Source organism: Citrus clementina, unplaced genomic scaffold, assembly GCF_000493195.1.
Source record: "Citrus clementina cultivar Clemenules unplaced genomic scaffold, Citrus_clementina_v1.0 scaffold_7, whole genome shotgun sequence".
Lineage (NCBI taxonomy): Eukaryota > Viridiplantae > Streptophyta > Magnoliopsida > Sapindales > Rutaceae > Citrus > Citrus x clementina.
In genome coordinates this window covers 15092724-15118978 of record NW_006262075.1, presented here as the reverse complement: position 1 = coordinate 15118978, position 26255 = coordinate 15092724, and the positions used below count along the sequence as shown (strand labels likewise).

The 26255-nt window shown below is 33.6% G+C and overlaps 3 protein-coding genes across 6 annotated transcripts; 1 reads left to right on the top strand and 2 right to left on the bottom strand.

Moving 5' to 3' along the window:
* Positions 1 to 4852: 4852 nt before the first annotated feature.
* LOC18036156 lies at positions 4853 to 10905 on the top strand. 3 transcript variants are annotated; one of them, XR_002904611.1, is made up of 8 exons: positions 4853 to 5093; positions 5194 to 5448; positions 5687 to 5860; positions 6452 to 6558; positions 6978 to 7264; positions 8194 to 8849; positions 9721 to 9862; positions 10489 to 10905. XR_002904611.1 is itself a non-coding variant. In XM_024180580.1 (7 exons), the coding sequence occupies exons 1-6, from the start codon at positions 4986 to 4988 to the stop codon at positions 8793 to 8795; spliced, it is 1533 nt and encodes a 510-aa protein (XP_024036348.1). In that variant the 5' UTR covers positions 4853 to 4985; the 3' UTR covers positions 8796 to 8837; positions 9721 to 9808. The 3 variants fall into 3 exon arrangements, 2 of the variants coding, with proteins under 2 accessions (XP_024036348.1, XP_006427676.1); XM_024180580.1 differs by lacking the exon at positions 10489 to 10905 and having other exon boundaries at positions 8194 to 8837; positions 9721 to 9808; XM_006427613.2 differs by lacking the exons at positions 9721 to 9862; positions 10489 to 10905 and having other exon boundaries at positions 8194 to 9051.
* LOC18036632 (protein HEADING DATE REPRESSOR 1) lies at positions 9380 to 12974 on the bottom strand. Of its 2 annotated transcripts, none has more exons than XM_024180581.1 (3): positions 12649 to 12974; positions 10003 to 10289; positions 9380 to 9843 (listed from the first exon to the last, which is right to left on the bottom strand). In XM_024180581.1, exons 1-3 carry the CDS (start codon positions 12779 to 12781, stop codon positions 9640 to 9642), a joined length of 624 nt encoding a protein of 207 aa, XP_024036349.1. In that variant the 5' UTR covers positions 12782 to 12974; the 3' UTR covers positions 9380 to 9639. The 2 variants fall into 2 exon arrangements, with proteins under 2 accessions (XP_024036349.1, XP_006427675.1); XM_006427612.2 differs by having other exon boundaries at positions 10003 to 10316; positions 12649 to 12973.
* A 4469-nt stretch (positions 12975 to 17443) lies between these two features.
* LOC18037519 lies at positions 17444 to 26021 on the bottom strand. The gene is made up of 12 exons (XM_006427610.2): positions 25993 to 26021; positions 24638 to 25254; positions 24474 to 24533; positions 23296 to 23388; positions 22929 to 23021; positions 22573 to 22611; positions 21357 to 21728; positions 20572 to 20619; positions 19444 to 19806; positions 19069 to 19104; positions 18594 to 18956; positions 17444 to 18020 (listed from the first exon to the last, which is right to left on the bottom strand). The coding sequence occupies exons 2-12, from the start codon at positions 25239 to 25241 to the stop codon at positions 17800 to 17802; spliced, it is 2292 nt and encodes a 763-aa protein (XP_006427673.2). The 5' UTR covers positions 25242 to 25254; positions 25993 to 26021; the 3' UTR covers positions 17444 to 17799.
* Positions 26022 to 26255: the final 234 nt, after the last annotated feature.

The following is a 26255-nucleotide window of genomic DNA, read 5'->3' as shown; positions in this document are numbered from 1 at the left end:
TTTTATGTTTAGCAAAATGTTCATGATGATCATTAGAAGGCACCTCTTTATTTTATATAGAGTTCATAGGACTTTGCCACTTTCTACGAACTCTCTGAAACCAAACCAAGCGGAACTTTTCAAAGTGTTTTTTTTAAGAAAAGGGGTGGGCCTAAAAATTAATTTAAAACTTTGACAAACCCCTATTTTAAAAGAATAAAATAAAAAATAAGAAAAAAAACTTTAAAACATTATTAATTGTTTAGAAAACAAAAATTAATACATAAGTAGGTTACATAACTAATTACTAATATGACATCAAAATAAATTAAAATTATTTAAAAAATATATGTATCTCCATTAAAGTTGCGTGAAAGCCACTTTGCCACACCCTTGGGAGGCGAATTTTGACTTTGGATTTTGTTTTCCCTAAAACCACCAAGAATGTGGGGGTTAGGTTACATCTCTACTTGTAATATAAATTAAATAAGGTATATTTAGGGAGTAATGATATAGTCACAAACTCTTGTACAAATTTATTTTGTACAAACTTATGTGGTATGATAAAATTGGTTGAATTAAATATCTCTTGACCCATATGATTTATTTTAATTATTTTATATCTTCATTCAACCAATAAATTAAATCCACATCAGTTTGTACAAGAGTTTATGGTTGTATCATCACTCATATTTAGGAGATAGGATTATATGTAGGATTGGATTAATTTTGGGACTAATTATTTATCTTATGTTTGGAAAGCTCCACTTTGGATTAGATTATAGGACTAAATTTGAATCTAGTCCTAAAATCATGTGATTAACAATCCTAATTGAAACATGGGTTTAGTTAGGATTATCTTTAAAAAAGTTGTCTATTTAATTAATTGTTACTTGAATATCTAATGTAATATTTAATCTAAGAATCACTATATTAAAATTAATCATGAAAATTAATAATACCAGTAATTGCTTGCCTTTATATTATTTGCTAACTTTTTGATAAAATAAAATATATTGAAAATATTTAATAAAAATTAAATTTAATATTTGAATAATTTTTAATTTAATTTAACCTAATCTAATTTATATTTTTTTGTTATAATTATGATTACCTAATAACTAATTTTCTAAATATTTAATTCTAATTAATTGTCTTTTAAATTAATATTAATAATTATTTTATTATTAAATATCCACAAATAGTTCATATTTATATTTAAATGATATTAATTTAATTTCATTCAAATATAATGTAATGTAATCTAATCCAATACTGTACAAAACATAAGACAATATTATATAATCCAATCTAATTCAATTAAATCTAATCCAGTCTAATCTTAATAATTAATCCAAATAATCCTACGTACCAAACGTAACCATAATGAATAGAACATAAGGAGGAAGATATAAACCACAACCTCTGACAAAAAAACAAGAATAACAAGCAGGATATAAAATGGTTCTAGAAAAACAAGCTAATGAGGCGAAATCAACATCAAACATGTGGGAGTTTGGTGGTCCTAGATTTAACAAAAAAAAAATTAACATATTGTCATTTTTTAAGTTTAAAAACATTCTTTAAAATTATACATTAGTTGTCGTCAATTCAATCGTCATACAATGTGTCCTAACAATTCATTCATTCATTCATATAACATTCCTCCAATGTGTGTCCTCAACAAATTATACCAGTAGAAAGCCCACAAAATGGAGGAATTAGCTTTGTTTGGTTGTGCTCGGAAACGTGCATTTGCTGCTGTGCGTGGATATTGTGCTACTAGGTCTAGAAGTTGGCCTTCCTTTGGCTTTTTTGACAGCTTGGTGACCCGGGTTTAATTTTTTAAGTTCACTGGTCTATATGTTCTTACTCTCATTCGTTCAATTATAATAGTAATAACAATAATTATTTATTATTTAATAGGAATTATGATGATGACGACGACGACAATATCAACAACAACAATTAGTTATTTTAATAATGATAGCGATACACTCAATTTTATATAAATATGCATATATTCCCCTAAAAAATGTCTACTTATCTAATTTGTTAGTGAAAAATACAAAATTTTAACTTGAGAGAGAACGATAATTTTATTTTTTCCATTTTATTATTTTTGTTTTTTTAATACTATTTTGAAGATCCCTAGATAGCTTATCATTTAAAAATAAAATCTTAAAAACGTACAATTTTTTTAAGAGTTCCAAATTTTGAGACATTTTGCTCTATATGTTTGATCGAGTGATTTTCAAACAGTTTCATTTAGTTAATTACCTGAGTTTAAATCATAAGGGAGTTAGAGCCTAAGAAATAGATTTGAGAAGCCTAAAAAATTGATTTAAAACTTTCCCCACCTGTTATGTTTTAAAAGAATAAAATAAAAATAATAAAATAATTTAAAGTATTATTAATTATTTAAAAACCATCATATTAATACATAACTTGTTGATATTACTAATTACTAATACAATATCAAAATAAACTATGTCATTATATATATATATATAGATAGCCAAGAAAATTGTCCAAAAGTAAAGCATTAAAATGTGGACATCAAGCCTTAAGAGTATCAGCGTCCAGTGGAGAATTCTACTAATTCTAAATACATAGATTTTTTTTTTATAGAATATTTCATAAATGAGAATCAAGAATAAAAGCAAAATCAGATAAATGGGAAGGGGGCACGTGGATTACAAGAAAATTGATCCCATGTCCATTCCCTAAAATAAAATCAAATATGAAGAAAATCTCTGTTTCTATTTTTGAAATCAAATATTTATATTTTTAGTTCCGGAACCCTAACTGGTTGAGCACCAGAGTGTGTCACCGGAGATTTCAGTCAACTCTAAAAATACATTCATTTTTCTTTTTAAGAATATTTCGTTATCTTTGAATTGTGTAAATGTGTCCTTAGTTGCAATTAATTAGAGGTTATATCCTCATTGCACATTAAAACTTATAAAAATCATATTAGGCAGAATCTGCTTCCAAACTTTCGGAAGAAAAAAAAAAAATCTCCACTTAAATAGATTCTTTCCAATAATTCAACCTTGTCATAATTGTCATGCATCACTGATTGCTCATAAATATAATGTAAAGAAATATATGGTCTTTAGAGCCGCAATTTGCTCCCCCCAAAAAAAATAATAATAATAATAATAATTAGGGAGAGTAAGACAAATTTAAGTACGTTACTTGTTTATCTTGTCTACCTATAGCTATGAATTATCTTCTCTAAATGCATTAAGAGAAAAACAATCATATAACAAGCTACAATGTGACAAAATTTTGTTCACTTATTAAATAATTTTAAACTCATAAACTCTCGTATGAACTGATGTAATACGATATAATTAATTAAAAATATAAAAGATAAAAATCTTATGTGAATCACGCGATCGTTTATATTTCAATTAATTATAATTTATCATATCAATTCGTATAAAAGTATTTGTGCTAATATCATCGGCGAAGAAATATATAAGAGACCACTTAACAATAAATTTGATATAAAAAATTACAACTTTAACTCGTAGGATATTTTATTTTATTTTATTTTTTAATGAAACGGAGAAGTTGCCACTTGTGGCAAAGCGAGCTCCATAATTAGGTATCATTATTCTTCTAAAATTCGTCAAAATCGTATCATAAACCAAAAAGTTATCATATCGGCACATCTCTTTCTTAAAAGAAGCTTTTTCTTTATTTATGTTTAGTGGCTAAGTTAAATCATTTTAAAAAGTGAAAAATAAAGAATTTTATCTAATAAGAAAAGAGGAAAAATATCGGCCCTTTATGGTGCTGTTAGAAAATTCTAACATAAATAGTGGGATTAACATGGATTATTAGATAAAATCTACTATTTATAATAACTAAATAAGATAAAATAAAAAAAATAAATTGTTTATTATGTAGGTAACTCTTTACCGGTTAAATAACTTAAATTAAATAAAAGATAAGAAAATAAATTACAGCATTTAAATAGAATAGAGAGAGGTATACAACTGAAAAGGAGAAGAAATTAAACCAACAAGACAATTAAAGGTCATAAATTTATACTTTATACTTACAAAATATAATTAATTATACCACTTATATTTTATTTATTTATAAACGGTATACAGATTGCATAATATAAATTTTTTCTTATACGAAATAAATTGCACTCAAACAAATTGGATTTTTATCTTCTATTAGTCATAAACAAATTATACGGTCAGGCCTAAATTAAATTAAATTTAAAGAATTACCTCTAATTTGAATGACTGGTAACTGCTCATTAAAAATAAATAAAAAATAAAACTGTTTTATTTTAAATCAAATAGTTCATGGTAATCTTATTATTGGTATTGTCAAATTTTTAACAGCATTGTACACACATATATATCAATCATAGGTGGGTGGGTGCGCAGCCATCCAACGGGTCAACAAAGGACGGCTGCAATAAGGCAAATTCAAAGCATTATCCACAAGTCACGAGGAGCATCTACTCATCCCCACTTTGCAATCCTACGCGTCCGTTTACCGCACGAGATTCCTCCACGCGTCCAACGCCAGCCAATCACAGCAAGTTCCTGCGCTGCCACGGAAAGAAACTTCGCTATCCGGGCCCCAAACTTTATCCACAAAAATCCTATATCACGTGCACTCACGTGACACTTACGCTCCCGGCACAAAAACGCCAAGCTATAGCCCGACCTGCCGCTCAAAAAGACAAAAATACCCCTCAACCGGGAGGACACTATCCTAAACAAAAGGGATATTTAAGTAAACTCAGTTGAGTTCCGTACAGCGATATTCGAAGAACACGTGGCGTTTCTATTAGGCACGTGCGTGTGGCTGAATCACTGACTTTAACAGTAGACGGTGGGGGAGGCATTCATCAAATTCGATCAGAACAGCCCAAAAGCTCAGTGGCGAGAATTTGATTGAGGGAAAAAAGAAAATTTGGATCAAAATCGGCGATAAATTGAAATTGAAGAAAAAAAAAAGAATAAAAAATGGTTCAGTTGATGAGCTCGGGGAAAAAATCGGCCGTGAAGTTGGAACTCCACGACTCGTTAGAAGACCAACTCGGCCCGCTTAAAAAACGATCCAAGCTCAAAGAGGTATGAATTAATAAATATTTTATAAATTTTAGGAATTAACATATTTATTTGATTTAATTCGCAAAATTTGATTGAATTTTCATTTTTATTTTCTGTTCAGGATTGTGATAGTGAAACGACGTCGTTTCAATTCCCGCCTTCGATGTACAATCCACTTGAGGAGCCGAGTCCGCTGGGACTGCGGCTGAAGAAAACTCCGTCGTTTTTGGATTTGATTGAGATGAAGCTCTCGCAAGAGAACGCTTCCAGATTAGCGAAATTGAGTAAGAAAAGGGGAAATGCTGTTTCTGGGTCTGCGGATAAGCTCAAAGCTTCAAATTTTCCTGGCTCGCTTCTCAAAATTGGCTCTTGGGAGGTATAAAATTAAATGCTTTTTAGATTAGTGCTCATTCTAAAAACTTAAAACTCTTTCACGTGCTTCCATTTTATATATACTACTATCTCTAGCACTTTCAATGTGAAGACACCTTTCATAGTCACTGAATATTTAAAGCTTAAATTGTTGCTTTAAATGTTCAAAAGTCTGTTGTAAAGTCCATTCTGGGGTGGTAGTTTTTGTCTATGAATATTAATGTAGGAATCTTGGGTGGCAGTATAAATCGAGATACGAGGGAGACTTGGTGGCAAAGTGTTATTTTGCAAAGCACAAGCTTGTGTGGGAAGTGCTTGACGGAGGTCTTAAGAACAAGATTGAAATTCAGTGGTCGGATATCGTGGCTATCAAGGCTACCTATCCAGATGATGAGCCAGGGACCTTGGATGTTGTGGTAATTTTACTTGTTTTTTGCCTATGTAATATATTTGTGTTTGCATACAGAGATATGCACATTGAATTTGCATACACAAACCATCTTGTTTCTTTGGTTTCTTTTATTGCAAGTTAAAATGAGTGTCTGCGTGTGTTTGTTAACATCTCTTTCACATTCATGTATAGGATGTTGAGATGGTCAGGAGCAGTTTTTGTTAACAGTGGTTTCAAGTAAAAGTGTTGTTTTGTGAAGCACTTGAGTCTGCTGGTTTCTGGAAAGCACCTGCAAAGTGCTTGTTCAAAAATTTTAAAAAGTACATCTTATATTTTCAGAAATTTTGTCGCTTATTTTACCAAATATTAGAGAACTTCTTCAGAATGCTTTTGGCTGTTTGAAAGCGCTTTTGACAACACCACAAAACATGCCCTTATTCACTTTGATGTTATCTGTGACATTTATGTGCACATCATGTGGTCTATCACTTTTCTTCATGGGGAATTTGATGTTCTGAAAGTAATTGTGCTCAACGTAGTTGGCTTCTATAAAGGCAAGAAACTATCCAATTTTCTAGTTATATTGAGGATGGAAGGGTGTTCTTGTTTGATGCAGCTTGCTAGACAGCCCCTTTTCTTCAGAGAGACAAATCCACAGCCCCGGAAGCATACTTTATGGCAGGCAACATCAGATTTTACTGGTGGACAAGCGAGTATCCATAGGTAATAAATATGAACTTCAAGTTAGCCTATGTGCTTTCCCATGACATATGTTTATTTTATCTATCTCTCCTTTTTTTTAACTGATTTTTTTTTTCACTGTATAAATATGTGTGATCAGTGGCATTGGATGCAATATTCAATATTTATGAATTTTTTGTAGATGCCCAAATTGGTAATTAGGTGTCATGGGAAAGTGTGCTTTTATAATATAATTACTGCCATGATTATATATTTATTTAATTATTTCAAAGCATTTCATTGCCATCAGGTCACTATCTTGATTTTATTTGTTATCCTTGTTATTTTGATTATTATTCAGGGTTGTTGTGTCACTGGGTCGTGCAAGCGTCAAAATTTGAATGAAAGCACTCCATTATAATGTTAAATTTGTACTGATTATGCTGTTTCAATTGTCACAGGCATCATTTTCTGATGTGCCCCCAAGGCATGCTAGGCAAGCATTTTGAAAAGCTGATGCAGTGTGATCCTCGCCTCAACTTTCTTAGTCAAGAACCAGAAATTTTGTTAGATTCTCCATATTTTGAATCTAAAGTTCCTATATATGATGAGCCAGATGTTTCCAGCCATTCAAAGAGAGAAGAGGGACCTGTTTCTTTTGATTTGCAGCATGCAGCATCACCATCTGGGGTTCAGTCATCGTCCTCAAATTTTGAACAAGATTTTTTCAAACCTTCGACCAGCTCTGGTAAAATTATGAACCTCAAATTGAGATTTATGAAGAAACTGATGCATATTAAAAGGATTAATTATGCCTTACAATGAGTATTTGATGTATCAAGAGCATTTCTGCATGTCGTTCTAGTAGTCAAAACAATATGTTTTTATTGCAAAATATCCCACACAAAGCTATCATCAGTAATCTGGGACATCGTCTTTTGTTGCTATCAACTAAAAGGATTTTCTCTTGTATGACTCTTATTATTGTAATCTGCAGTTTGGTTGGTTTGAAAGTATTATCTGTTAAGGATGTTGTATTTATGTCTGCCTTTCTTTATATAGAACAAATATTCTCAAAAAAAATAAAAAATAAAAAAGACGGGGAGAACAGTGAACTCTAACTAATTAGTTGCACAGTGATTTTTTGGGGATAAGATTCTGTATAAGTATTTGGGTGTGAATTCACTTCATTAGTGTTGAAAATTTCCAAAGAATCTTTTGGGATGCTAGTTCTGTGAGAATAGTTATCTTTAATTATCAGCTAGGATAAGTACTAGCCATCAAGGGAACCTGTGTGTTTGGGAGAAAAATATAGAATGTAAGTGCACATGTAATTACGTATTTGGATTGATATTACCTACCGTCTTGGAACTGGTGATCGTTGTTTGGATTCAAATGTTTGGTATTCTTACCAATGACATATTTGGCTAAGTATGGCACCCACCCATTAATATCTGGACTTTTTGCCACTGAAGAAGAAAAACTGCTTGGTCTTGTACCATGTTTTTCGCTTCCACTTTAGCGCCTTAGTAAATTAATTCATATTTGTGTCTATTTTAAACTCTTCCGAGATTTTGTCTTGATATCCCCTGCAGCAGTTTTCATATTTCTGATAATAATTGCTATGGCAACTCCTCTTGTCACTGTGTTTGATTGAACTTCTTTCTGTCTTTGCAGTAACTGATACCTGTGGAATTGGAGAAATCAGCAGCAGCAGAGCTAAGGAACCTAACATGTTAAGCCACTGGGACCAGATAAAGATTCCTGGATTTCATCCATCTATATCAATGAGTGATCTGATGAATCACATAGGTAATTGCATTTCGGAACGGAGGACGTCTGGGACTTCCATGATTTCTGATGATGATCTGCAGGCAAAAGAAATTCTGGATGAGATTACCCAATATTTGTTAAGTGATGCTCAATTTACAGCGGCCTCTGACGAGAAGTCCCTCATGTCAAGGGTCAATTCACTATGCTGCCTTCTGCAGGATTCTACAGTTGCGCAAAACACACAGGCTCAGAGTAATGAAGGTATCAACATACATGGTGATGGGAATATCCGAGAAACCAACTCTAGCTCTGTGTCAGCATGTGAAAACAAGGTTGGAAAGGGTTTTTGCGGACCCAACGGTGATCCCAGTGACACTTCTGGCTGCAAGCCGGCACCAGGAATGTCGAGGAAGGACTCAATTGCTGAACTGTTTCACAACCTTCCAAGGATAGCATCTCTTCCCCAGTTTTTGTTCAACATCTCAGCTTCTAATGAAGAAAGATAGCAGGATCTTTTTCTGCTGTTCTCATCCTTTCTCAGTCCAAAGGTACTCTTTACGGTATGTGAATATGACACTTGCAGGTTGTTCCCTGATTTTGTGAAGTTTGTGTGTTCGGAAATGTATATTAGTGGATAGTCCCGACATGTACATAAGTGTACCTGATGTTTGTATCGTGCTTTAGGTTTAGCCACTCTTGTAAATATATCTACTAATAAAATGCTTTTCTAGCCGTTCTTCCAATCAAATCTTCTTTCTAGCCTTTGTGATCAGTGGATTTATCCTTTTTTGTTGGGCATGGATATTCAGATAATTGATTTGCTATTGTCGCCATTAGTAAATTTGCATGGTAACTCTTAAAAAGGATATATTGTACCTTCTGAATGGGACTTGCAAAATGAGATATGGTTTCACACATTCTTGCTATCAAAGCCTGAGATCATTACAGTCCGTGTCAAGTAATTTTTTGAGAGAAAATTTAGGTACCTTCAGGGTTATAAAAGTCCTGAGACAAAAAAGAGACCGACAAAAACTGATGTGGTTCATCCTCTGATAAGTGAAATATTGTTTAGAAGAGAACCATTCACAAATAAAGAATTCTTTGATGCATAATAATTACATCAGTTTGATATAATTTGTGAAAGTTCATTACAAACAGTAATAAGCATGAGCAAGGTCTTGAAGCATCAAGCAAGCTATAATGGCAACTTAGTATACCTATAATTCTATTGGACTAGCTAGGCATATATATATATATATATATATATATGTATGCATGTGTGACTCCTTTCTACAGTTCCCAAAACTAACGTACAAAAGAATAAACAAACAAACATTAAACAAACTATGCTCAAGGTTCATCTGCACCCTCGTCCCCCATTGTCTCATTTTCCTGCAACATGTTCATCAGCATGTTTATCTGTTCTTGCAGCATTCCGTTTTCTCTCTCAACCTCTGAACGTTTGCTCCGCTCTTCTAGAAGTTGGAGTTGCAGATGCTCCAGGCAACGTGCATCCTCTTCCAGTTGTTCATTTAGTCCATCGATTTCCCGGTCCTGCAAAATTAATCACTAGGTAATTCATTCCATGAATTTTTGTTGCAATACAATTTTCTGGCTCTCTCAGCAAGCAGGGTGTGTGTGTGTTCACAGGTTCATAATTTGTTATTGTGTGCGCATATGTTAAGAGAGGAGGTGACATGTTTGGAACAGCACCTTTCTATTTATTTCCTGGACGGCAATCCTTCGCATACTCTCAACGACATCAACATTTACTAACTTACGCTTCTTCCCAATCAGCCAACCCTTGGGATAGGCGGCAGAATCAAAGTCTGGTGGGGGTAGTAAGGATTCAGCTGATTTCCGCTTGCCATTGTTAGGCTCCAGTGGTTCAAAGAGAGACTTTCGTCGCTCGGTGAGGACAGGTTCTGGAGTTTGCTGCTGTTCCATCTCTTGATCTGGGTTTTCATCCTTATTGATGGGCGTTTCGTTAGCGCTGTCTCCTGTTACGTCGAAATTCCTCCCGCTAGCTGTTAGAAAGAAGATACTTTTCTAATTCCAAACACTTCTACAGATATTGCCAATCTTAACATAGTAATGTTGAGACAATATATGGTTACACTCGCAAATACTTTCTTCAATGCATATTCCAAGAAAAAGCAAAGTATGTCATAATAATTTAAGCGTCACTTAACCAAGCAGGTCATCATGCTGGTCAGCATGCAGAAAACATCAAGGACACAGAATCTATCTCAGGCAAAATTCCAATGCGAGGGAGAGGAGGTGGTGGGACATAGAGGATCGTTGAAATGCAGGAGCTGGATTTGGATGTTCCGAAGAACTTGACCCACCTATAGGCTGTAATTACAACTGGCCATCTATAGGCTGTAACTACAACTGAAACATTTTCACTTTTAAAATGTCTTCGAAGGCATATATCCTCATGGAGCCATTTGGATTTGAATATATGATGGAGCCCTTGACAATATTTTTACATTATACTGTATGATGCCACTCAAAATCCACAATATGTTAAGCAACAAAACCTTACATTGGGACAAGGTGCTCTGATTTGTATAACATTTAAAGCTATTCAACTTTTCCTCATGTATGAGTACATATGGTGGCCTCCCTAGGTTTATTTGTATGCTGAAAAATACGTCTCAACACCTAATTCTAAACTCCAGCATACGCTAAGTGAAACAATAGACTTATCAACACGTGAAAGGCTAGCTGGGAGTATGCCGAATGGTAAATCATTCAAATAGGCAGGCAAAAATAGTTTGCAAGTAATGCAAACTATTTCCCTTCTTGGTCTAGGGAAACAAGTAATGCTTGGAATCACTATCGTATAATGTAATACATAATTAATCGAAGAAATGATGAAGACTATGAAATTTTGAAGATTTAGGGAAATTTGGCAGTGATCAGATAAAACATATGTAGATTCATCTAACTCAAAGTTGGCATTCAACTTGAACGCATGTCATGAAATCTAAAGATTGATAAGTGTTCTCTAATTCTCTTTTGCTTCATCTCCATATAGCTTTGTTGCCTTTGCATAGTTTTGTTTAATTTTTATCAGTTATTAGAAATACTTTTGGTTTTCCATGTTTGTGAGGCAAGGGAGGTTAAGTTCTAATCTAATCCCTGTTTTGCAAAACCTGCATGCAAGCATTCCTTAATATATATATATATTATACTATTTTAAGTATTTCACAACAAATCCCATCCAGCTACATCAGGAATTTTATTTTATTTTATTGGTAAGAACAAAAAATAGAATTGAAAGAGAGAACAATTTCAAAAATTTTCACCCAACTACTATTTGGATCACCCCATGTGTTTGGTGTGGTGAAATTGTCAATATCACTACTCGGTCAAAATTGCAGCACTTTATCTTAATAATGCAAAATATTAAAGTCTCCAGCTCTCTCCTTTGGATCAAAACTCATATTAGTTTATTTTTCTATTCTATGCCTTATCAATATATAATCTTCATAAGTTTCTGAAGATTATATAGCCCAATTATATCTGTCTACCTACCATTGTCCCTAATGAATAGCCTAATTAGTTAGATCTATTGTAAAGGGAACAAGAAGAATCAACCCCAACCGTCTTATGTTTCCATTTTTATTAATAAATAAAAACTGCTGAGTTTGATGACAGTTAGATGAACAATAAATTGTAAAGTAATGCAGCTTGCTCAATGTCAAAACATACAAGAGCAATTAAGACAATGAACAAACAATCTGCTGCTGCCCAGGAAATTGAACCATGAATGCACATAAAAGCTAAAACTAAAGATGCACAAAAAGGAAAAAGAATGGACCCTATCATTATTGAGGTAATAGACAAGAAAATGAAAAATAAGGTAAAGTAAAATGAAAGAAACAGATAAAAATCATGAAATTGACAGAGACTAGTTAGCCAGCCAAATCCAGTAAAATTAGCTTAGGGGCAAAGCAACGGCAAGTCAAAAAATTATTCTCTCCACCTTCTCCACCAACAAAAGAAACTTTTACAAGAATAATTAAATAAATGAAGAAACCAAGAGGAATGAAAAAGAAGGAAAAGAAAAAAAAATGATTCAGCTTCAAAAAGATTAATAATAAACACCGCTTAAAAAATCACATTTTTGAGAAATACAGATCTTTCACAAACATGCAAAAAAGGATAAAATTTCTAGCAGGACTTGATCAAATATGAAATGGGTATGTGCTAAATCATGCAAACAGCCACAGACCAAGTTCAAGTTAGCAAATTTTACCATTTTCACATAATTTTCCTGAGAAACAAACAAGAAGCTGACAAACTGAAAGCCCCAGAAAAAAGTAAAAAAAAAAAAATTGCATCTACTACCTGATCTCTTGCGAGACCTCCAAAAAATCCTAGGAGCAGAAACAGGGGAGAAGCCAGTCAAAGGTGCATCATCAACCTTGTGCAGCCTCTGCTGATGCTGCTTCTTGACAGGATGAAAATTCGTTTTTTCCATTAAAACTTAAAAAATAAAAAAAAAATTAATAAAATCAACCACTGGTAGCTTTCTTCAGCTCAAAAGTTGAGGTTTGCTTTGCTTTTGTTTTTGTTTTTTTGAAGAGAAGAAGAAGAAGATAAATCCAAGACTTGTAAGGAGAGCATCGTTGTGTTAAGAGTTTGTGAAAATGTGCTGTTAGTTGTCAGAAGCGTGGCGGGACCATCAACAACTTTCATCTACGGTTTACGTTTGGTTTTGCCTTCGGAAGATTTTACGTCTACATTTGTCTTTTCCGTGGGGCCCACAGCATTTTCCATGTTTTTATTTTCTTTCTTTTGCTTATTTTATTTGTTGTTTATTTGTTTGGCGATTTATGTTTATCATTATATGTATATGTATTTGTGTATCAGTGGATGTGTATTGGAAAAGAGAGAGCTTCTCCAATAATTAATACAGATTTCATGCGGCTTTATTATTATACTATATGGTGGTAGTATAGTATTTTTATTCGATTAACCATTACACTAAATAATATAATAACGAATTTGCATGAAATTTACATTTAAACATTCAAATTTGAGAATTTTTGTGGGAGAAGAAATTTATTCATAAATTCATGTTTTATAAGAGCTTGAATATGATACCTTAAGCCATCATATCCATAATTTATGTATAGTCAAATAGATAGAAAATTAACAGAAATTATATTCTTTTTCAATCTCATTTAAAATGGTGTTTTAAACCTATATAATTATATTTTTATGAGCGGTACTAGGAAAATCTGTCTAAAAAAAAAAAGAAATTTAAGATTTGAATTTGCCTCATGCAAATAGAGAGTGTATTTAATTTCCACTTATATTATGTCAAAATGGTGCAAGCTAATAGAATTGGAATAATCCATTATAAGAAAGTTAACATGTTGTATCAATTTTTTTAATTGTAAAGACAAAGCATCAATTTTTTGTAATATGAGAGGTGAAATTGTTAACTCATAATAGATAATTTATAATCTTTTAATTTTACAAAATTTAAAATGCAAAAACTTACACAAATTTTATATCAAAAAATATGAATTCCTTATTATAAGTTGATAAACTATTAAAAGTTACTTTTCCCGAAATCAATATCAATATACTACACATACTAATACTCAAACATGTTGTCTTATTATTCTTTTAAATAATTTAGCCACACCCATTTCATAATTTTTTTTCTCTTTAATTTATATTTATTATTATTATTATTATTATTATTATTATTATTATTATTATTATTATTGTGTTGTTTTGTTCTCCGTGCTTTGTTGTCACTACTATATGATTAAAGTTGACAGAACCCAGAGAGCATATCCGTTTATTTCTGTGCAAAACGATATGCACCACCATTTTCTCGAAGAGATAAATTTGATGCATAATGCTGGACCTCCTCCTGCGAATCCTGGGACTAATTTTCTGATTTTCTTTTTTCTTTTTTTTTTTTCAATGACATTTATGCAGAAGAATCTTAACGTGGCCTATCCAAAGCATTTTGCAAATGTAATTTTATTAATTCAATTTTTTGAATAGATTATACTAATTTGTCATGTGTATGTAATTTACTAAGCCTTGTTAAGATCAGAAGTTATTAATAAGATCATGCTTCATAAAAGAGAATCCGATCGTGATATTGAGCTTAAGATATTTTCGGATGGTTAAAAAGTAAAAAAAAAAAAAAACCAATAAAATTTAATTATTTACCGATGTGAGATATGATAGTATATCGTAATTATTGTAATTTACAAAAAAATATTTTGATGCAAATTGATTGGTTTTTATTTTCTTTTACTAACTCACCGTTGATCAATAATAAAACAGCAACTATAAGTTCAGTCTAAAACTTACCTCCATGTAAAAAGAAATTTACTCTAAACGATCTTAACCAACGTAAGGAGCATAATTTAAATTTGACTCTAATTTTTTTTTTAAAAGGAGATATTTATTTAGTCTCTATATTTTGATTTAAGTACTCGTTTAGTTTTTATATTTTAAAAAATATCTCAAAAATATATGTACAGTTAAATATATTATATTATTACACTTACTTTTTCTTTTCTTTTACAATAATACCCTTCTAATAATATTCTTAAAATTAATTTTTTTTAAAGTCCAAAAAATTTTGGGTTATTTTTGTAATTTTTTCTAAGTAATTTTTATCCAAATAGAGAATACTAGATAAGACTATGGCTTATCTAAATTAAGGGTAATTTTTAAAAACCTCCCCTGAGGTTTGGGTTTGTTGCAAGTAGATAGCGAGAATTGATTTATTTGTAAAAAACCCCCTACCGTCAGTTAAGTTTAACATTGACCGTTAGTTGACCGTGCAAAGACAATATTACCCTTAACAATAGTTTATAAATGAAAATAACTAAAAAAAAACCAAAATTATTAGCTATTTTACACTTTTTAAATTATTGATATTTTCTTAAAGTTTCTATAAAAAAGTTAAAATTAAAAAATTAAAAAATCATCTTTAAATTATTGATATTTCCTTAAAATTCCTACAAGAAAGATAAAATTAAAAATTTAAAAATGAAATAGTCATAATCTTTAACTATGATATTGTAAATTTTTAGAATTGACAAGGATAAAATTATCAAAAAATAGGATTTGTGCTTTTTGCACCAATAATTTTGGTTTTTTTTTAGTTATTTTCGTTTACAAACTATTGTTAAGGGTAATATTGTCTTTGCACGGTCAACTAACGGTCAATGTTAAACTTAACTGGCGGTAGGGAGTTTTTTACAAATAAATCAATTCTCGCCATCTACTTGCAACAAGCCCAAACCTCAGGGGAGGTTTTTAAAAATTACCCTCTAAATTAATAATATTCTTAAAATTAATTTTCTAAGGAACAGTTTGTGCATCCAAATAGAGAATACTAGATAAGCCTGCAAGAAGATCCCGAGAATTGAGAAAATGCCGACTAACTCGATGAGTATAGACCCAATTGGCCAAAAAATCTACAACAGAAGTGGCCTCCCGAAACACAGGCCTAATTGAAATAGGAGAAGAAGGAATCAAAGCACACACCCTACGCAGCAAATAAGCATAATCCCAACGAACAGGACCCTGGGAATGAATCTAAGAAACCACCGTGGCCGAGTCTGACTTTACCTCAAGCGCAGAGTAATCTCACAAACTGTCATAAGCTCAGTATAAAGGATCGACTGATGGCCAAGAAAAGACTGAAAAGCAGCCACACTGCACCCCAATGATCATAGAGAATACTAGCCGAAGCATCCATCATAGGATTGCCCCTAGAGCAACCATCCAAAGTCAGCTTCGCAACCCCAGGAGGCAGCCTCATCCAAAAAACTATTCGAATTGACCTCTTAGGTGGAGCCATGACTTGCAAACCCTCTGCAATCTAAGAACCCAAAACTCCCCTTAGCTGAGCAAACTTAAAACTAAAGGCGGAGGTAGCAAGTCTGAGATCCAAAACCACCCGATAAATGATCACATCAATAGAGAAAAGGCTATGATTCAAACATGAAAGCATTACAAGCCTTTTAAACTTGCCACAAAATAAAGTAAGGAAGAAAGACTCGAAGATGACTCCAGGGACACATCGCCGCCAATGGAGAAGCAAAACATGGGGGGGTTAAAAAACCAACATCTCGCATGCCCAAAATCAGCCAAAAGTGAACCCAGACCTGGCAAACATGCAGGCAATCAATAAATGAATGCTAAAGAGTCTCAACAGCCCGACCACAAACACTCTAGGAGACCATGCAAAATCCCCTTGAGCACAAAGCATCATCGGTAGGTAAAAACCCATGTAACAACCGCTAGAGAAAAAAGGGAACCCAAGAAGTGATATGTCACTGCTAGATAAACGAGAAAGCCTCAAAAAAATTAATTATTTATTAACAAATTAACATTAATTAATTTATCTTAAACAAGTTAATAAGTAAATTAATAAATAATTATTTATTAACGAATTAATCAATAAATATCAGTTTGAAAAAACTGATATTTTTGTACTTGTGCAACAATTTTACTAATAATTATTTATAAATAAATTCATATCAACTAACTTCAAACAATTTTTAATATCCTTACAACAATCTTACTAATAATTATTTTATAAAAAATTAATTTACCAAATTAATCCTAAATTTAAAATAATAATAAAAGCTTATGCAATTTTATGTTATTTTAAGATTAATTTGTTGAATTATCATTTTTCATTATTATTAATATCCCAAGAATACTGTTACAAGGATATTATGGTTAAAAAAAGAAAAAAAATAAAAGTAAAAATGTAACATACTTCACAAAAGAGATGTCTTAAAATGTAACATATTTCACAACAGATATTTTAAAGTATTTTTTTAAATATAGAAAGTAAACAAACACTCAACTCAAAACATAAAGACTAAACAAATATTTAATTAAAAAAAAACTCCGAATAATTGTTGAAACTATGCGTTTGTACCTGAAAATAAAAAGTAAATTCTTCTAAGATAAATGATTCTACCAACCTCTCTTTTGTTTGTTTAATGTTAATTTCTATGAGCTGTAAATTCGGTTGCTTAATTGGGTTTTAAAGACTAAATCTATAAATATGTTCACTCATTATCATTATAATAATCTATAACAGCAACGTTGTAACTGCATTGATATAACAGTCGTTGATTGGTAGCTTTCTACACCATTGCATCTACAAATCAAACATGAACAAATCTGATTGTAAACTTATCTGATTTTCCCAAAATGAAATGGTTACAATAGAATCCCAGTCCAAAAACTATAAATGGGTTTCAAGTCTTTTGAACACTGTAATTTTCTAATCTTCTGCGGCCTACTGAATATTTTTTATCACATATCGATCTACTTTATCCGCCATACACCTTTACATCAAAGTTTTTGTATTTGTTTCAGGGACAGTTCATCCAAAATCTACAGTTCGTTTTTTCCCTCTTCATTCTGACAAATCTGTACCAAAATTGGAGATCCGAGGTCAGAAGTAGAATCTAACCATGCAAAAAATTCAAGTCAAGTCTCATGCATGTCGCAATGGATGCATGGTGGATTATCAGTTTGGTCTGCAGGAGTGATCTGCTGCAAGCAGTAATCGTGAAAATGGTGACCACATGGTAAAACAGCAGTGCTCGGACGAACGCCTGGCTGTAATATTTGGCCTTCTGATGCGAAAGAAAGATCCCTATTGCATAAGTCACACTTATAGCCGATTGGCTGAGGAAATCTATTTGAATCTGCCAAGAAAAGTCAGGTCTTATCATCTTTGCTATCATAACGATTGTCATTCATGTAATCAATTATTAAAATAGTATAACCATTATAGCCATATTTAAGTATAAGGTTAATGCAGTGGAGGGAACATGTCTATTGAGGCTATGATAAGAGGCTTGCCTAGCTACAGGATAAGCATTTCTGTGTCTAACTTAGTGAATGAATCAGGGCATAAACTTGAAACAAAATCCTTTGCTGCCAAGTGGGTTATCAAGAATAACAACACAGAACAGTTCTGGACAAAATAAAGGGAAAAAGTTATCAAAAAGGCCTTACTACACCCAGACGGAGGTCATGATTGCACCTGATCTAATCCATCCTATTTTTGCACGCCTATGATAATGCCAGCATATAGTGAAAAACTGAAAATAGCAAAATGACAGCCACTAAAAACTAGGTAGATAGTCGACAAACCATTGATCACAGGTAAACTTTCCTATAGGGTATCATGACTTTGAAAAATTATAAACCATACTCCGCAAAATAATAATAGGGGACATAACCAACAAAAATAGATGTGAAGTATCAATAAGCACCTTGCGGTAAACGAAGACGAATTTCCCTGGCCATTTGTGAATAAGGATGAGCAGTCTGGAGTGGATGTGGGAGAGGATAACGACTCTGGGACAAGGTCCGTAGAAAATCAGCAGTTCGAGGGAATGATGGGAAAGAAGCAGCAGTGGGGGCTTGGGGTGGGACAGGAGCAGTCTGGGATCGCCGTGTGAGAGGGGAACCAGTTTGAGCAGAAGCTAGAACAGATGAATGAATGGTAGCCCTACGCTGACCAGGGCTAGCAATTGAAGGGGCTCGGATAGCACATCTCTTCTGACCAGGTCCAACTGAAGCAGCATTGGAAGTCTGCACAAGTCCACTTGCTCGTGCATCTGATATACCCTGACCTGTAAGTTGAGAGTTAGCAAAGAAGATTGTGAAGAGTGTAACCCTTGCCTAAATAGTATGAGAGCACGGATCCAATATTAATTACTAGAGGTAAGCAGAAACAATAGTTACCTGGAGGCCGAGTAGGAACATTGATTTTAGATTTACCTGCAATTATTCACAAACAGCTATTACAAAGGTAACCCATCCATTAAATACTTCACCAGGATAAAAATTAAGGGTCCTCGGTTGACCCAGATCGAATTCATGATATGCACAATCAAGCCTATTTATGCACATCTAATGTCCCAGCATGAAATGAAAATCGCACAACCACTACTTATGAAAGCAGGTTTATGATTAATAAAATGTCAATTAGGTCTGAGTTTTCCAAAAGCTTATCATGGGTTAAAATTGGAGGAAAATGTTAGATGCGTAGTCAGAGGAAGTGAACTTTAAAAAATAACATCACGGGAAAAAAATAGAAATTCAGAAGTTAAAGAATACCTTTTGATGCACGAGGTGGTGGTTTTTCCTTGCCTATGGGAGGGGGAGGATGAACAGTCTCAGCTAGAGTTGGAACAGTACTCTGGGATGCAGGTTGAAGAAAAGCAGCAGTCCTAGATAAATGAGTGAGAGAAGCGGCAGCCTGGACTTGGGGCTGCACAGGATAAATCTGGGTGGCTTGATTGACAGAGGGAGCAGCTTGGGCAGATTCTGAAATAGATTGATGAGTTACCAATCTAGTCGAGCACTGAGTTGGACAAGCAATGGGAGGGAATCGGGTTGCATATATCATTTGTGACAGTCCAACTGGAACATTGAAACCTTGAGCAGGTCCACTTTCCCTTGCAACTCGCAGTACTTGACCTGTACGTTTAAGAAATCACCATAATCAGTAAAAACTTGTAACTGTAATCAGGGAGCTGTATAGAAAATAATAAATAAAACTGAACAACTCGGGTTCAAGATTGACTAAATTAACTCATAAGCATTCAGCTATTGCTCTTACAAAAATTACCTGTCCAATAAATACATAACTAGACTAAGAGCCAGATTCTGGCTAAGTTTGGATTATTTCTGCTCAAGTTTGGGAACTACAAACACATAAATATTATCAATCAGTTTAGCAACATCACTTCTGTGTCAACATCATGAAAGACAAACTTACTTTAAAATTGTTTTCAGAATACCATCTTAGTCGCGACAGCAGAGCATGGTAGCCATTCAGTCAAGCTAGTTATATAATGTAGTTAGGCTTTAAACGCATGAAATTAATATTCAAACTACGAGGCCTTAACTAGGCAAATTCATTGTATGTTTGTCAAAACCTGAATCTCTGTAAGCCCACAGAACTATAATTTTAAATGTTCTCCTGTACATCTAATACTTTCATTGCTTTGTCAAATCATGCGAAACTTCCACTTCCCTAGTTATTACACAGCTGTGGGTTTATTTAAGTTTGAGATCAAAATTTATTTAACACATCTGTGACCATATATCTTGCTAAATAAAAAATTCCAGTGCAAAAAAATTTCTGAAAAATACATGTACGGCGCTTTTGTAATAAAGTGAAACATTAAGTATGTGATCACAATTAGCTTGAATCCCAATATTCTTATACAAACAGATTACCTTGAACAACCTGAGCAGCACTGCCCTTGTTATCTGGAAAATTCAAATCTGCAACAAAAAGTTCAACCACAATTCATTCAGCAACGAAGAACTAGTATCTGTAGACGACTGAATCAGAATTTCCATGACATTTTGAAGTTTGAACAGCCACATGTATGAGTAAGAACTGTAATTCCAGTTTGTCTTGCATGAGAAGCAGCTGGCTCACTATTGTTTATCCAGAAAAGTGAATATTCCAAATCTGAAAATCTAGCATGGCTAATCAGCATTTCCTGCTTTACTTAGTGGAACAAAGTACAGTTAATCACCATTTTATACTTTATTAAGGTTTTGAAAAATGTGTCTCTTACCCCAACCGAGAGATACCCTTTCCAACGACAGATACAGCCTGAATGAATGGAGCAGAGAGAATAGAGAGGGGAAGGCCATACCAGACAATTGATGCCTTATTCTCTCAGGAATTAAACTATCTTCAACAGTTTGAAAAGAAATAGATGGCTAGCATTGTATTTTAGAGGCAACTTTGAAGTCATGACATGCTGCACCTAATTCAATCAAGCCTATTTATGCGCGACTAATGTGATGGCATGAAATAAATTAGCGCAACCACCACTTTAGAAAGGAGGTTACAATCAATTAAATGTCAAATCAGGTCTAAATTTTCCAATAGCTTACCATTGTTAATATAAGAGGAAAACATTTGATATGAAATCCAAACAAATGAACTCTCAGAAATAACAAGGACTATCACTGTAAAAATAGAAATTCAGAAGTTAAGGAAATACCTTTCGATACATGAAGCAATGGTATTTCCTTGGCTAAAGGAGAGGGAGGATGAGCAGTCTGGACTTGAGATGGGAGAGTAGTACTCTGGAATGCAGGTTGAATAAAAGCAACAGTCCCAGGTAAAGGTGAGAGAGAAGTGGCAGTCTTAGCTTGCGGGGGGACAGGCATCAGGGGTACAGGAGTGAGGGAGGAAGCAGCTTGGGATGGCCCTGAATTAGATTTATGGGTAGAAGGCTTTATAAATCTAGTCATGCGCTGAATTGGATGAGTAATGGGAGGGAATTGGGTTGGATATCTCATATGAGACGATCCAGTTGGAACATCGGAAGCCTGAGCAAGTCCACCTCCCCTTGCAACTGGCATTACTTGACCTGTAAGTTGCAGAAAATAAAAGCAGAATCAGTGAAAATGCGTAAGTGTAACCCAAGTTTATTTGTGACCATGGAGGTGTACATTAATGCAATAAGATTAAGAGCTAAATAGGAACTGTGGTTCAAGATTGACCAAATTTACCAAAATACATTCAGCAATCGCTCTTACAAAGATAACCAGCCAAATAAATACATAACTAGCCTAGCACTTGAGCCAGCCAAGACTCTGCCTTGGACTTTTTCTGGCTAAGTTTGGATTATTTCTCACTAAGTCTGGGAATTACAAACAAATACTATTAACAGTCAGTTTAGCAACATTGTGAATTAAGTCAACTTCACTCCATTTTGTTCACAAATCTAACCGTGAATAAGTTTGAATGCAAATACATAATGACAAACGTACTTTTAAATTGTTTCCAGCATACTTGCTACTTCATCACCACAACAGAGCAGGTCAACCATCTAGTCAAGCTAGTTGGATAATATAGTTAGGCTTTAACAGATAAAATTAATATCCAAAATACGAAGCCCTAACTAGGCAAAATCACTTTATCTCTGTAAGCCTGCAGCAATATAGTCTTAAAATGTCATCCTATACACCTGATACTTTCATCGCTTTGTAAAATCGTCCTTATCTTCCAATTTCCTAGTCACCACACAGCTGTGGGCTTGCTTAGGTTTGGGATCAAAATTGATTTAACACAGTTCTGACTATTTATATCTTTTCGATACCAAAATTCCAATTTCTCATAAATACATCTACTCCACTGGCGTCATAGAGTAAAACATTAGGGATGAAATTGCCATAAGGTTGAATCCCAATATTCCTACGAAAACAAATTACCTTGAGCAGCACTGCCCTTGGTGTCTGGAATATTCAAATCTGCCCAAAAAAAAAAAAAAGGCTAAACCTTAGTCAATTCAGCAAGGAAGAACTACCATCTGTAGATGGCTGAATCAGACATGATGTATCCAGAAAAGTGAGTTTAGTGAATAAGCGAATCTTCCTAATCTCAAATCTAGTATGGCTAGCTAATCAGCAATTTTTGATTTATTAAGTGGACCAAAGTATAGCGAACCACCATTTTATACTTTATTAAGTGGACCAAATAAGAATCTGCCCAGGCAAATCCAAAGGTTCAAACGACAGATACAGCCTTAAAGAATGGAGCAGCAAGAATGGAGAGGGGAAGGCCTTACCAGGTAATTGAAGCCCTATTCTCTCAGGAAACAACCTTTTTCCAACAGTTTGAACAGGACTGTCCTGATAGGCTGGCAACTGTTGCCCTGCAGCTAAAATCAAATGATGTTAATTCAGGCAACAGCTGGCTCATTACTCTCTATCCCACAACCCAAAAAAGTGAATAAATAAATCTTTCTAATCTGAGAATCTAGATAGCTAATCACCATTTCATACTCACTAAGTGGATCAAAAAAGAATCTGCCGAGAAGAATCCAAATAGAAGGTTTTGAAGAACTTGTTTATTTTCCAAATGAAGGATAACCTTTCAAATGAAAGATACAATCTGAAAGAATAGAGCAGTGAGGATGGATGGGAAGGCCTTACCAGGCAATCGAAGCCTTTTTCTCTCAGGAAAAAAGCCATCTTCAACAGTTTGAACAGGGTTATTCTGGTAAACTTGAAATTGTAGCCCTGCAGCTAAAACAAAATGATGTGAAATTTGGGCAAGGAGAAAGGAAGTGCAAAACATCTAATCCTGAAGAATATACAAATTTACTGAGAGATATTTAAATTCTGAAAATTTTCACAGCAAGAGGACAATTTAACCTTGTGGTTGACACTTAGAGTGTCACCGGCAACTCAACTATGAATACTGTGGTAACATGTCATGCAAATTTTAAGCGATCAAGTCTTACATGAGGCATTAGGATTCAGTATTAAACAAATAATATTATTATATTTCTGTCTAACACATTTGGTTTTAAGCAAATAAGCTTATCTTATTTTTGTCTAACACTTGGGTGTTGGGGGTGGGGTGGGGGAAGGGGGGCGCGGTATGTGGCAATCCTATCATGTTTCTGGCTTGCACCTTCACTTCCACATGACTGGCTTCATGTTCCAAATGAAGTATGCAATTTAACATAATAAATGGAAAGATTATCATGTCCTTTATTCAAGTTCAATTGCAATAAATATCATCAGCATGATAAAAGCACTCACAAGCAGTCAAGCACACCACTTAAACATAAAATTATGAAGAATTATGATTTAATCACCATAAAGAACTAAGTAAATGCTATTTTGAATATAAACAATTCATTTATTTCACATTATTTTTATAAGTTTTCTCTCGAGATGATGGTAAAGATTAAGCCATCCAAATCAAGATTAACAAAAGTTTGAAAATTTCATTCTAGCACTAGGGTTGTACTACCCACAAATGATAATAGATTAGATTTTGTAAAAGTAATAATAAAATAATAATAATCATGCAGCATCAGACTTGTCAAATTAGGAAAACAGTTTAAAACTATATCCTGATCCACTCAATTACTAGATATTAAGAGGTGAAAAATAATCTTTTGCCAAAATCTTGTTTCTCATTAATTAGTATCCACAAAGCGCAAAAGCAAAAGTGAAAATCACATCCAGACGTGCGCTAAAATACAAACTTCAAGTCAAAAAAGTATAAGAAATAACAAAAATAGCCAGTAATAACAAGACAGTGATCCGTACGCTACAATATGGCATATTGAATGGTATTGTAAAGGCAGCTAGTATACCTGGAAATCCTGTGTTGGAATCTACAATTTGAAATGTTGCACCCATGTTCCCTCCAAAACCTATGCTCAAGAAGTCAAAGAAGAGTGTAGTTAGTTATCTACATGTGAAGCTTGAAATGGAAGCAATGAACTTAGGATGAATAATCCAATACTAAAATTGCCACCTGGAACAAAATCAACATTCTTATTCAAGGTCCAATCATGCATGTTCTGAGCAGGATAAAAAAATTCACTTTCATTTTGAACCGTGCTAGAATGAGCATCCATGTTCTGTGCAAAACTAGAAGATATACCCACATTATGCACTAGACTAGAAATTCCATCTGCCTTCTTTGCAAATCCAGAAAAACCAGCATTAAATCCAGGATTTGAAGGATTTCCATCGGATATTTGACCACAGATCATACTTAATTTGGGAATAGCTGCCCTCATGGTTCTATGAGGACCTTTTGATTCTAATATGGTGTCTGAACTATCTCCAACTCCAAGGCTTGGAAGATTGTCATTGACCTTTTCTGGATAAGTGGATTGAACAGCATCAGTCACCCCATTGCCATTGTTTCTCATTTCTCTAATGTCCCTGCTGCAGCTTAACACGTTTGTGCTATCTTCATGGCTTAACTCAGCTCGGTCATGAGTATGGTCATCAGAAATGCCAACAAGGCCAACCTTTTCATTCTGCATTCTAAGCAATCCCACGTCTTCATCAGTTTGTACAAAAGCAGATGTCCCAGTGCTGTCCTCACTATTCGACTTCTGATCTCCCATTCTGCTATCAATCCTAAAGGCAAAATAATTCGCACAAAAACATTACTTCTAACACAGAAACTATTAAAATGAAGCCGATATCAAACCACATGGGTTTAAACAAAGGAGAACAAATGAAGAAGATGAATTAATAGGACAATAACCACAAGAATGCCCAAAAATTGTCAAAATGCAGAACAATAAACAAAATTTAGTGCATCAGACATTTGGCAAGAGCATTTCTCACAACCTCAGGGCACAAATTCTTCATCTGGAGCAACTAAATAATACAAATATCATTAGAACCCTAAGAAGAAAAATTAAATACAACTCCCAACAACACGAAGAATCTAACTTTACAAGCCAACAAAATATCTCTTTTATTTTATTTTATTTAATTAATTTTGATGCTGGCAGTGTCAGTTACCCAACAACAGTACGAAAAATCCAATCTTTATTGACAAAAACACAACCACTAACAAAATGAACAAATTCCCATTTGCATTACCAGAAAAAGAATCTAAAAAGATAATCTTTAGAAATACTTTTATAAGGGAAAAAAAAATCAAAATCACAATTTCAAGGATCCTATAAATTCCAGAATATTGAAAGAAATGACAAAATAAATGATCATGGAAAAGAAAAATTTCTTGAAAAAAATAAATCAACTTTTAAGTGATCGGACAAGAAAACATAATATGAATAAAAAAATTTCGATCATCAAAAATTAAAATTAAAAAGAAAAAGAAAAATCGTTGAAGATGAAACTCACCAGTGTAAATGAAGGAAAGACTCGAAGCTGAAGAGGTTTTGGTATTTTGGCGCTTACGGGCATTTTGGAAAGCTTTAAAGGGTGCGGTGTGGGGCCCTCCTTTTTTATGACGTGTCATTTTTGTGTTCTTTTGGAGCTGACCTGGCGATGACTTAGTGGTGAAGGTCAAAATGTTTTTACTGTGAAACGGTGTATTTTGTTACAGGAAGCGCTTACGTGTCGTTATCATCGCGTGCTTAACACGCCGCTAATAATTTCATTTT